The following is an 11,252-nucleotide window of genomic DNA, read 5'->3' as shown; positions in this document are numbered from 1 at the left end:
CAGGCAATCACTCGGGCGGACGAGCTCTCGCATTAAAAGTAAAGAATCTCGGATTCTACTGGCCAACCATGAATGCCGACTGCGAGACATACGTGCGCAAGTGCGACAAATGCCAGCGTCATGCTTCCACCTTACACAGCCCAACGGGGTTCCTTCATACCCTAACTGCTCCATACCCATTCATGCGATGGGGAATGGACATCATCGGTCCGATGCCGGCATCTCGCTAAAAGAAGTTCATCCTGGTCCTCACAGATTACTTCACCAAATGGGTTGAAGCCGAAGCCTACGCCAGCATCACCGACAAGGAGGTGCAAAACTTTGTCTGGAAGAACATAATCTGCCGACATGGGCTCCCATACGAGATCATTACAGACAACGGTTCACAATTCATCTCGCATCATTTCAAGGGATTCTGCGACAGATGGCGAATTCGACTCAACATGTCGACCCCGAGAAACCCGCAAAGTAACGGCCAAGCCGAGTCGACAAACAAGACCATCATCGACGGTCTGAAGAAACGACTCGACTTAAAGAAAGGTTGTTGGCAGATGAACTAGACGGTGTCCTATGGTCCCACAGAACAACTCCTCGCGGAGCGACGAAGGCTACCCCTTTCTCGATGGCCTACGGCATCGAGGCAATGGCTCCCGCAGAAGTGAATGTGACGAGCTTGCGCCGATCGCGAATGCCACAAAACGTCGAACTCAACCGCGACATGCTGCTCGACGCACTCGACGACATCGAGGAAAAGCGCGACCAAGCACTACTCCGTATCCAGAATTACCAGCATCAGATCGTGAGCTACTACAACAAAAAGGTCAAATCGCGTCCCCTCGAAATGGGCAATCTTGTCTTAAGAAAGGTCTTCCAAAACACTAAGGAGTGGAAAGCCGGCAAGCTTGGAGCCAACTGGGAAGGACCATACAAGATAGTCGAAGTCATCAAACCAGGAGTATACCGCCTCGAGACTTCGACAGGCGAAGCAATACCGAGAGCTTGGAACTCCAAAGATCTCCGCCTCTTCCATCCTTAGTCAAGACGAACGCCTTACCGAGTAAATGCGTCTCAAAGGCCACTTTTACTCGCCTCTCGTTTAAAAAAAAAAAAAAAAAAAAAACTGAGTAAATGCGCCTCAAAGGCCACTTTTACTCGCAATCTAAGAACTACGAATGGCTTGATTCCCACAAAGGGATACGTAGGCAGCCCAAAAGAAAAAGGGGTCCAGCCGAAAAAAAAAAAAAACAAACCTCCTCCCCGAGGAATCGATCTCCGAAGCAGACGAACACTTAAGCGATGCCGACACGAGCATGCCCCGGCTTCTCGAACAAGCGTATCGGTACTCGCATCCCACGTTAGATATGTCCTGATCAGACACATATTCACGGGAGTCGACCGTGTTGCGATTTAAACCAACACGGCCGAGACAATGACTCCAACTCACCCTGTAATTTACTAAGTAAGGTTTGGCCCACCGAACGCTTGAAAATTACGCTAAGGTCGATTTGGAACCGTCAACGTCGAGAACTTATAATTAAACTCAAATGACGAACGATCGCGAGTCAAAGAAATCGACCGAGACAAAGTCATAACGAGCTTAACACTACAACGATTCGATATCTCGAATAACGTTTATACTAAACAAACAGTCACTTCAAATCTTGAGAAATCACGCATTTGATAGACAAGTACAATAAAAGATAAACAGTTAATAGAATTCAAAGAGTTGGAAATAACAGAGGAAAAACAAAGTAGAAGCCTCGAAAGGCAAAAGTCTAAAAGGCAACAACACAAGTCCTCCGGGACTCAAAAGAAAACAACAAACAAAGAAAACTAAGCTTCCCGATCACACTCGCGATCATTAAGGGCGGAAAGTTCCGAAGCCCTGACGCTCGATTCGCGGGCAATCGGAGAGACTTGCACCGCAGCATCCTCCGACACCTCGCCAGTGTTTTCCTCGCCGTCCCGACGAGACTCTTCTAGAGGCGGCGAATCGCGACCCTCGACTGAAGTGTCCGAAAGCACGAGGACAGGAACGTTATCTCCATCGACTCGAGCTCCTCGACCAGGCACTCCTTCCTCAAGAACAGTCAAAGGGTTTTCAATAGGAAGCGTCGGGTCCTCGCGCCTTTCTCCGACCGGATGAGTAGACGAGACATTCAGATTCACCGCGGTCTCTGGGTCAATTAAGCAAGCGTTGGAACCATACGGGTCGAGACCCGCCAGAATCCGAGCATCCACGAACTGAGACTCCAACGCGAGGGGAGAGAGTCTAAAATCGCTTTCGGGGATCTCGCCAACCTTCAGCTTCTCAGACTCTTGTTCGTACTTTCTCTCGTACTCGACGAACATATCAATAGAGGCTTGCGGTATGTCGTTCCCGGCTCCTTTCAAGGCCTCGAGGCACTTCCTAGTCCCAAAGGCCTGGCTGTAGAGTAACCGAGCCTCGTCGTAAGGACCCCGACGCTCCTCTCGAGAACGAATCTTGGCGAAGCAACGATTAGCCTTGGCGGTCATTTCCGCCTCAACTCTCCCCCTTTCTCTCGTCACCTTCAAGATTCTGGAGTCCCTCAGACGTTTCATTTCTCGCTCGTGCGTGGCAGCGAGCGAAGCCCTCTCGCTCTCGAGGTCAGCATTCTTCTGTTCAAGCTCGCGGATGATTCTTCGAGATGATTCCAGCGCGGCTTTAAACTCATCGCGTCGAGCAACGGTGCGGGTCATCATCCCGTTGAGCTTCTGCAGATTGGCCCTTGACTCGTTCAGTTGACGAGCATAAACCTCTTCCTTCTCAGCAAACTCTTTCTTGGCCAGCTCGAGCTCGTCCAAGGCTCCTTTAAGGGCCGTGTCGTATTTGTCAATCACGACATTCATCGTGCTATCACCCTGAACACGCGACACAATGGAAATCGTGAGAAGTTAGGAGTCAAGGAATTTAAAAAAAAAAGTGGACCAAGCCGTTTACCAGCAGTTTGGCCCTTGCAGCTTCTTCGTATTCACCCTCGAAGATAAGGTCTTTCACAGCAGGAAGAGGTTTCGCCCTCCCTCTTAATTGACAGAGAAACTCTCCACATTTCTCTGGAACGTACACTAAGGGAGCCGGTCCCTCGTAGTGGAAGTCGACCTTGTCGGGAAACCTGAATCCGGGTGCCCTCCTTAGGATAGCGGCGCCGCGGGAAGAAGTACTGGTCTGGATGGCCCCTCCCCCGGCGGGAACTGGAGTTCTCTCGCGAGGAGACGTCAGAACAGGAGACCGCTTCTCATCATCGTCTTCGTCATTTCCCCTCCTTATCAGGAGTGGTGACCCTTCGCTATCTTCCTCGGAATCACCCGAGCGGGCGGCATTAAGAGAAGTCTCGCGTTCCTCTCCTTCACTTACTCCCTCCTCGTCATTCCATCCCTCCGAGGCTTCAGCCTCAGAAGCCCCCTCTTCGGGCTGAAGTTCTTCTTCTCGAGCATCCTCCTCCTCTTGCTCGATCGGCTCGTCAGCATCATCCAACCGCTCGCCGGCGGACTTCTTCTTTGTCCTTTTCTTCTTTTTCTTCTTCAGGGGTTCACCGGAAGGAGGGACGTCACTCGTCTCCTCAGTACTCCTCTCGACTCCCGAGCCATCGCCTCTTTTCCTTTTCTTGCCCTTCCCCGCACTTCTGGCATCGGAAGGGAAAACCTCGTCAGCACGAGGAACCACCATCGAGGGTCCTTCCCCGCTAGTCAGCCCCAGCTGGGCCGCTATTATTGCGCTCAGATCAGGAAGAGTACCCATCCTCTTTGCCTCGGTAACTTGTTTTTGGATGTCTCTCGGGAAGATGTCTAGTCGCTTAGCGCGAATGAGAAGAACGGTCGGAAGATCGGATCTCCACTCTCATGAAAACATAAGGCAGAAGGGTCAGGACGCGACAAATAAAACTTGCGACTAAAAGAGCACAGTCTAGAGCTGAGAGAGAACGTACTTCGAGCGATTCGATCTTTAAGCTCATGGATCTTCTCGACGGAGATCTCGGACCAACGATAGATTCGAAGCAGAGCGACGGCACGAACACTCCTCAAGAAATATTCGGGATAAACTGGGGAGGTAGGATGGCCGACTGCATACAAAGCAAAAAAAAATTGTTGGTTAGAATCGACAAATCGCTTACGGTTCGCGACAGAATATTCTACCGCAAGAACGGTTCCAAAGAACTCGATAATCATCTTGGGGAGGCTCCTCGAAGGCCGAGCTGTCGGACTTAAGGAAGAAGTAGGAGCGCTGCCAGTTCTGCATCTTATTTGGATGACCGACACACACATTGCAGTTCGGTCGCATCTTCACCGAGTAGGTGCCATCCTTCATATCGGTTATCGAGGTCATCTCCTCAAACGACCTAACGCTCATCGGCATATCGATCTGCTCCGCCAAAACCGACAAAGTGACCGCTAGTCGCAGCGAGCCATTCAGCAGCTGACTGATCGCGAGATCTCGACGTCTGGCGTATGCTGTGATCAGTCGCGGGATGGGGAACCAGCAACGAGTGTCTTCCTGAAAATAAGATACGTACACCGTCTGGTACCCCATCGGAGGAGACCAGGGTCTCTGCGCTTCCGTAGGCACAAGGAAGGTCACGCCTACGGCACCCGCAGCCCGAAGAACCCTCTTCACACTTCCAGGAGTCGACTTCGTCTTCTCTACGCCCTCCCAGTCCTGACCGGCCAAGAAGGCGGGACGCAATAAGTCGGGATGGAGTTGAGGAAGCTCTTCGAAAATTCCGTCGGGGTAAAAGGTAGTCGGGAAGAACTCGGCCTCAGAATCATCGTCCTCCGAGGGACCGACCTCCGTAGGTCGAGCTCTCAGGGTGACCGAGTCAACAGGCATCGCCCCGCTCTGCCCGTCTCTCGAACATTCCATTGCATCCCTCGCAACGACGTTCTGGCTTCCTTCTCTCGCGAGTCTCGCAGCATCCGCAACCAGAAGTCGCTGAGAACGAGATAGATTCGCCATGTCCATCATCGCCGTGCGATGAATCGCCTCCGGATCTCCGACACGACCCCCGTCGGGATTCCTTGTCGGATTCGACGTCGCTGCGACTGTCTTTCCCCTCTGCTGCTTCGATAGCCTCTGACCCGACGACATCGCAGAACGGAACGGTGAAGAATGCTTCGAATTAATCTAACAACGCTTAGAGAGATAAAGGAAAGAGAGAGAAAGTACCTTTGATCGCGGAGAAAAACTTGAAGAAATGAGAGGGGATCTGCGTATTTATAAGGAAAAGAGAGGGGGGGAAACTCGAGGCGCCATCATTAGGTCTATTCGGGCCTAAACGGGCCTAAACGGGCCTCGAAATCCGCCCTAAAAACCCAGCGGACCCTCGCGACGTTTCGACTTCTCGGTGCATTTAAAAGAGAAAAAAGGGAGGGGGAATTTGAGGTGTCGTCATTAAGCCTAAACGGGCCTAAATGGGCCTCGAAACTCTCCCAAATGTCCAGCGGACCCTCGCGACGGTTCGGCTTCTCGTCTAAATCGGACGTCGGTCATCTTAAAATCAGAATAAACCAACGGTTAATCTAGATATGTCAGTCGGGATCTGAATATCCGCGACTATCGGCCTCTGGCGGAAATATTCCAGAACCCTCCCTGCGACACAACGATCAAAAGGAGCGATAAAGCCTCTACCGCTCGCTTCCGAGAGAACGACGCTGTGCGACTCATCGACCAGCCGCTCCAACCTTCCGACAGGCCTTCTATTCCCTCAAACCTTCAAACCTTAGAATCCATCACGTGCCAGAAAGCACTTCGCTCACTAATGGACTGGGGGGGGACTTACTGTAGAGGATGGATTTGACCATCCCACAAGGCCCGAGGAATAGAAAGGCCTGGCCCGGATTAGGTAGAGCGACGGCTCGATCGGTCGGCTCAAGAGTCAGGTCTTTCGGCTTGACTCTTGAGTACTTTTAGTCAATCATCATCGACTGAAGTACATTCGGCTCAGCGGCTGCTCGGACGCCTACGGGCTTCTCGGCCCAGCAGAGGAGGCCCACCAAGATGGCGTAAATTAGGTCAAGGACGAGGCATCAGGACGTCTATATAAGGGAAAGGGGAGACAACGAGAGAAGGATCCGAAATCACTGACTAACACTTGGCGGCTAGATTAGGGTTTTCACCTTTGCTTCATCTCGCCGTTAGTTGTAATTTTCCGGTAGCTCATCGAGCCACCGGCTTCCTTTCTGTCGCATTCTCTTTATTTCTCTTGTAACCGACTGAACGTTTTCTCCGACCATAAATGAGACGTTTTTGTTAAAACCCATATCTTCTTTATTACCGTTTTCCGATCAAACAAGTTTTATTCAATAACTCGAGTCTACCTAATTGCATTATAGATTCCTAGATAATTTGTATCAATCTCCGATATATCCAAGACTTGAATGGTTTCCTACTTTTTTTAATAACACTAGTTCCTACTTTTTGTGTTGAATTTATATTTCATTATTAAATTATCGAGGAACCACCATGATTTCTGTTTTAAACATCATTTTTTTCCAACAGAATCTTTTTAATCATCCATTGTTCTATTCATCGCATTCTTGTCAAAGCTAAAAATTGGCATGCACAACATAAAAGAAGACCACACTCTAGATTTTGTTGGAACTAAATTTTATAAGCCTAATGGGTTGAGTAAAAAATTGAATAAGTGTGAATAGCAGTTTTGTAAGTCTAATGGCTGTGTAAAAATTTGTTTATCGCGAAGAAATATGGGTATTTGATTTTATGGAAAAATGATAAATATTACAAAATTATGCTCAAATAATTATGGAAGGTTTCTTATATTCTTTTAGAGAAATGTAAAGATTGCGTCCAAATAATTGTAGAATATTTCTTATAATTTTTTGGATAAATGTAAAGTTGCGTCCAAATAATAATGAAATACTTCTCAATTAATTATGTGATATTTCTATAAAATTATGAAATACTTCTATTCATGAATATTATTTCTTAGTAATCAAGTAACTCATATCCATATAAATTGACACCTAGTTTCTTCATTCTAGACACACATAAAAAACAAACTATAAAGCTTCCAGCAAAAAAATCTCCTTTAGTCTTCTAGTTTTAAAGTAAGTGTCTCGAGAGTATAGTGTAGAATTCTAAGTTCGTAGATTCTATTTCGGGTGCAGCGAAACAGTCTCATCGTGCTTGTATCATGTGATTTAAAAATCGCATAGAAACTTTCACACATTACGGATGATTAATTGAGTTAAGGAAAGAGATCAAATCTCGAATCCACGAATTCATCTATTTCCTTAACGATTTCTTAAATGTTTTCTATATATTTATTATCTTTTTATTCGATTTCTTTTTTTTTGTGATTTTCAATCAGAATTTTTGTGGTCCTACAATCTTAACTCAATAAATCCGCTTCATGCTTATCAGTTGAATCGGATTGAATATTGCGAACAATATTTCTATATAAGTGTTTTTTAAGACGCTTTTTAAATCGATCTGAAAAGATTTGTGAACGCTCTTTAGCTATCCTGCAAAATGTTTTCATCAATAAAGACGAATCGTAAAAGAAAACGATTTACACGACAGTCTCTGACAGGTTTGCGATCTCGTTTTTCTAATTATATATACGATCTAATTCAATTAAAATTGCGTTTAAGAATGTCGTTAGGACGAGTTCTGGGAATGACTATTAAACGTTTACGAACTCTTTAAGCGATCTGAGAACGATTATTAGAAATTTAAATTGCATGTTTGAATTGAGTTCACAATACTTACTATCGTTTGTTTTTTGTGAATATATTCAAAATTGGCTAATAATGTCATTGACATTAAGTAAATAAATGAGCTACAAAATTTAAGCTCATAAGATAAGTCTTGAAAAATATGAATAAATCTTACAAGATTGAATTCATAAGATTTTGGATATATCGATATCTAAAGATTGTCGCCATATAGATAAATTTATATATATAAAGATTGTGTCTAAGTAATCATAATATATTTAGTTATACAAATAAGACCAGTGAGACGACAACCCTAATCGGGAACGGTCAACCACTTGGATGGTCTTCATGTGAAGGTTTTGTCTATACTTAGTAAGACCAGTATATAAGTCTATAGTGAGATGAATACTTCCATGGAATTTTAGTTTCCTTATGGACAAATAAAGGTTTAGAAAACACATTCAAAAGATTTTGCAGTGACAAAAACTACGTGTTCATCATATAATAGTCAAAGAGCTATGATGATATTCATGCATGAGATAACAACACATGTACGTCAATTTATTTGATATACTAGGTCTATATGTAAATTGGAAATTTTCCATTAAAACATATCTCTCACAAGCAAAGGGTATGAGCTGTAGAACCTAAAATCTACACTAAGTATTTGATAGTGATCGGGAGTTTGATCTAGGAAAGACAAATGATGTAGGCAACGATATCTTTAGAACACAACGATATAAACAGTTTCCAGTAAGTAAAACTGGACTTTATTGATGAATAAGATCGAATACAATGAGTTGAACTAGATCGAATGATATAAATGAGATCGGTAAAGAAAAGATCTAAGATTCAGATGAAAATAAGGTCGATGTATTTGTGTAGTTCTCTCTAGGGTTTTCAACGTGTCCCTCTTCATGTCCGTTCTCCTTCCTTTATAGCGAGTCGACCTCGTGATCTTCGTAACTGCTCCGCGATCTTCGTGACTGCTCCGCGATATCCGGGACCTCGAAGTCTTCGTTTTCGAGCTCGATTGCTTGCTATGGGCTTCAGTTCCTTACGGCCCATATCTTTGATCCCGGCCCATTAATGTAATGACCAAAATTGGGTCCAACATTTGTCCCCCAGTCTCTTTTGATTTGATCGAAAAGAAAAGAGGCGGTTAGTTATCAACTCGGGTTATGTCGTTCGATAACCAATGCGATTTTGGTTTGATGGTTGTTGGAAAACCGTCGTTTGGCGCGTAAATTTTATTCTTCTTTTTCTTCTTTTTTTACCCGTAACGGCTATATCAGCCGCCGCTAGGGCGAAACCTAGGTCATTATTATCTTTCTCGGGGATGATGATAGAGCCGTTAGGATGGTTATAAATACGTGAGGTTTTACGTTCCAACTCTAATTATTTTTTTGCATCTTTCATTTTACTTTTGCTCTTAAGATTTCCTGATCACCGAGCTTGAGATGTTTTCATCGTTCGGTTTCCCTCGTCCGACGACTACAACCGATGATCTCGAGGATCTCTATAAGGAATACGGGGTTGATCGCGCCGTCGTTCTCGATTTGGCCGGCGCAACTGAGACTCTCGAAACCGTACGGGGAGGGTATTATGGAGCCTATCTTTCTTTTTTTCATTCTTGCGGTGTTACCTTCCCGATTCCGGAGCCTATGCTCGAGATCCTGGCGGAGCTTGGACTATCGTTTACTCAAATTCTCCCGAATTTTTTTTAGGCATCTTATTGCGTTCTCGGTTAGGGCTAGGGAGGAAGGTTTATCTTTCAAAGTCGATGAGTTCCGACACCTCGTTATGGTGAAGCGGAACACTCAGAGTCCTGGTACCTTCCTCGTGTCTCCACGCCCAGGTCGCCACGTCATCGAGGATGTCCCTTATCGCGACGAAAAGTGGCGCAAGCAGTTCTTCGTTTTTAGGGTGGATCGAGCATCTGTGGGCGATTTTGATTTCTCTCGACTTCCTCGGAGTTGGGCTGAGCGTATTGGTTAGCCTCTTTTTTTTATCTAAGTGTCAGTCTTTCTCTTCAATTTCTCGTTTTTCTTTGATTGTTTCAGCTCCTTTCAAAGGTTCTTTGATGTCAGACGAGATTCGTGGTCTGATCGGAGTCCTTCGGAGAGGTCATTTGGACTGGTCTTCGTTTGATCAGGCTCGGATTCGGGCTGATTTTGCCAAGCCAGAAGGGACTAACAGGGCCCCTTTGGTTGGGGGTTCTGAGGATGAGGCCGAACATTCCAGGAGGTCATTGCGACTCATTCCGTTCGGGCTCAGTCTTCAGATTGATTGACTAGGCAGCTCGTGAGGAGGTCGTCGTTTCGTACTTCTGGGTCTGTATCGAAGAATCGCGCCTCTGGTAAATCTACTTTGATCTCGATTCACGACTCCGACAATGAAGGTGCTTCGGAAGAGAGGCGGTCTACTGTCTCATTGAGCCCTGGTTCGGGAGACGAGACCGTTGCCGCGACCAGAAAGCGACGCTGGTCGTCAAAGGACACCTTGCCCGGTCCATCTCGTCCTACGTTTTTCCCTGAGGGAGACGGTTCTTTGTTTGCGGCCCAAGGTGACTTAATTTCCCTCGCTGGTCGCATGAGGTCTGCAGGCTGTCGTCTCCCATCTCTTGCTTCTTCGGCCGAGAAGGAAGCTTACGCCAAGGTTGCAGTGGCGACCTCTAAGGTTCGTTTCTCAGCTTCTTTCCTTTGTAAAATCGCTTCGAGGTACTTATTCGCCTGTTTCGATTTCTTCTCAGGTGATGGAAGCTTTTAATGAATATGTTGTAATGATGGAAGATCACGTCGTGGCTTCTCGGAATGACAAGGAAATCGAGAGCATCGGTTCCGAGATTAAGAGGCTTTCGGGGGAGCTCAAAGCCGCCAAGCGAGAGGGGAAAAAGGATGCCAAAAATATTGAGGCTTTGACTGAGGATTGGAGGAGAAATTACCATGAGAACGAGGCTCTTATGACCCAGGTGGTTGCTCAGAAGGCGAAAGTCGCGGCGCTTGAGGTCGAGAGGGATCAGGACATTCGTCGTTCTTCTCGCATTAATCGTCGTGATATCGAGCAGCGGTACCGAGAGGTCCTCGAATCTTTGAAGGATAAATGGTCGAGCAAGAAGAAGGAAGTGTCTGCTGAGATCCAATTGCAAGAAGTGCCGCCAACATCGATCTTCCGAACGAGCTCAAGGACGGGGGCCTAACCGTAGACGCGGAGCTTGCTCGTTTAAAGGAGATGGAAGGGGATTGTGAGGATCTCGTTGCTTTAGCCATCGTGCCGGATTGTTCGATCTCTGAGCTCGACCTTCCTCAAATCTCTGAGGATTCGGTGGATCAAATCGGGGGGTCGTCTGTCCCCGATGATTCCGCTTCTAGCTAATTTTTGGTTTAATATATTTTTGCGTTATGTTTTTCGTGAACTTTGATCGTGATGTTTCGGATATTCTTATCGGATAAGCTTAATGTTTTGGAATATCTTTGTTACCTTAGTCTTTCGAATTCGTTTTTCTCAGGTCGTTGAGATACGGCGAGGCCTTGATTTTTATAAAGCTTCACTTTGTT

The 11,252-nt window shown here is 46.1% G+C and overlaps 1 protein-coding gene across 1 annotated transcript; it reads left to right on the top strand.

The window, feature by feature from the left end:
• Positions 1-9,155: 9,155 nt before the first annotated feature.
• LOC106408096 lies at positions 9,156-10,894 on the top strand. The gene is made up of 5 exons (XM_013848923.1): positions 9,156-9,295; positions 9,423-9,688; positions 9,759-9,942; positions 9,993-10,374; positions 10,448-10,894. Exons 1-5 carry the CDS (start codon positions 9,156-9,158, stop codon positions 10,892-10,894), a joined length of 1,419 nt encoding a protein of 472 aa, XP_013704377.1.
• The last annotated feature ends 358 nt before the right edge of the window (positions 10,895-11,252 follow it).

This window comes from Brassica napus, chromosome C6 (assembly GCF_020379485.1).
Source record: "Brassica napus cultivar Da-Ae chromosome C6, Da-Ae, whole genome shotgun sequence".
Lineage (NCBI taxonomy): Eukaryota > Viridiplantae > Streptophyta > Magnoliopsida > Brassicales > Brassicaceae > Brassica > Brassica napus.
Note: the sequence above shows the minus strand (reverse complement) of the source record. Positions and strands in the feature narration are given on the sequence as shown.

Bases quoted from the DNA above. Each gene is read 5' to 3' on its own strand.
- LOC106408096 (XM_013848923.1), top strand. From the start codon at position 9,156: ATGTTTTCATCGTTCGGTTTCCCTCGTCCGACGACTACAACCGATGAT. The intron at 9,296-9,422 runs GTATTATGGAGC...AATTTTTTTTAG, and splicing joins CTCGAAACCGTACGGGGAGG to GCATCTTATTGCGTTCTCGG. The intron at 9,943-9,992 runs GTCATTGCGACT...TTGATTGACTAG, and splicing joins GAGGCCGAACATTCCAGGAG to GCAGCTCGTGAGGAGGTCGT.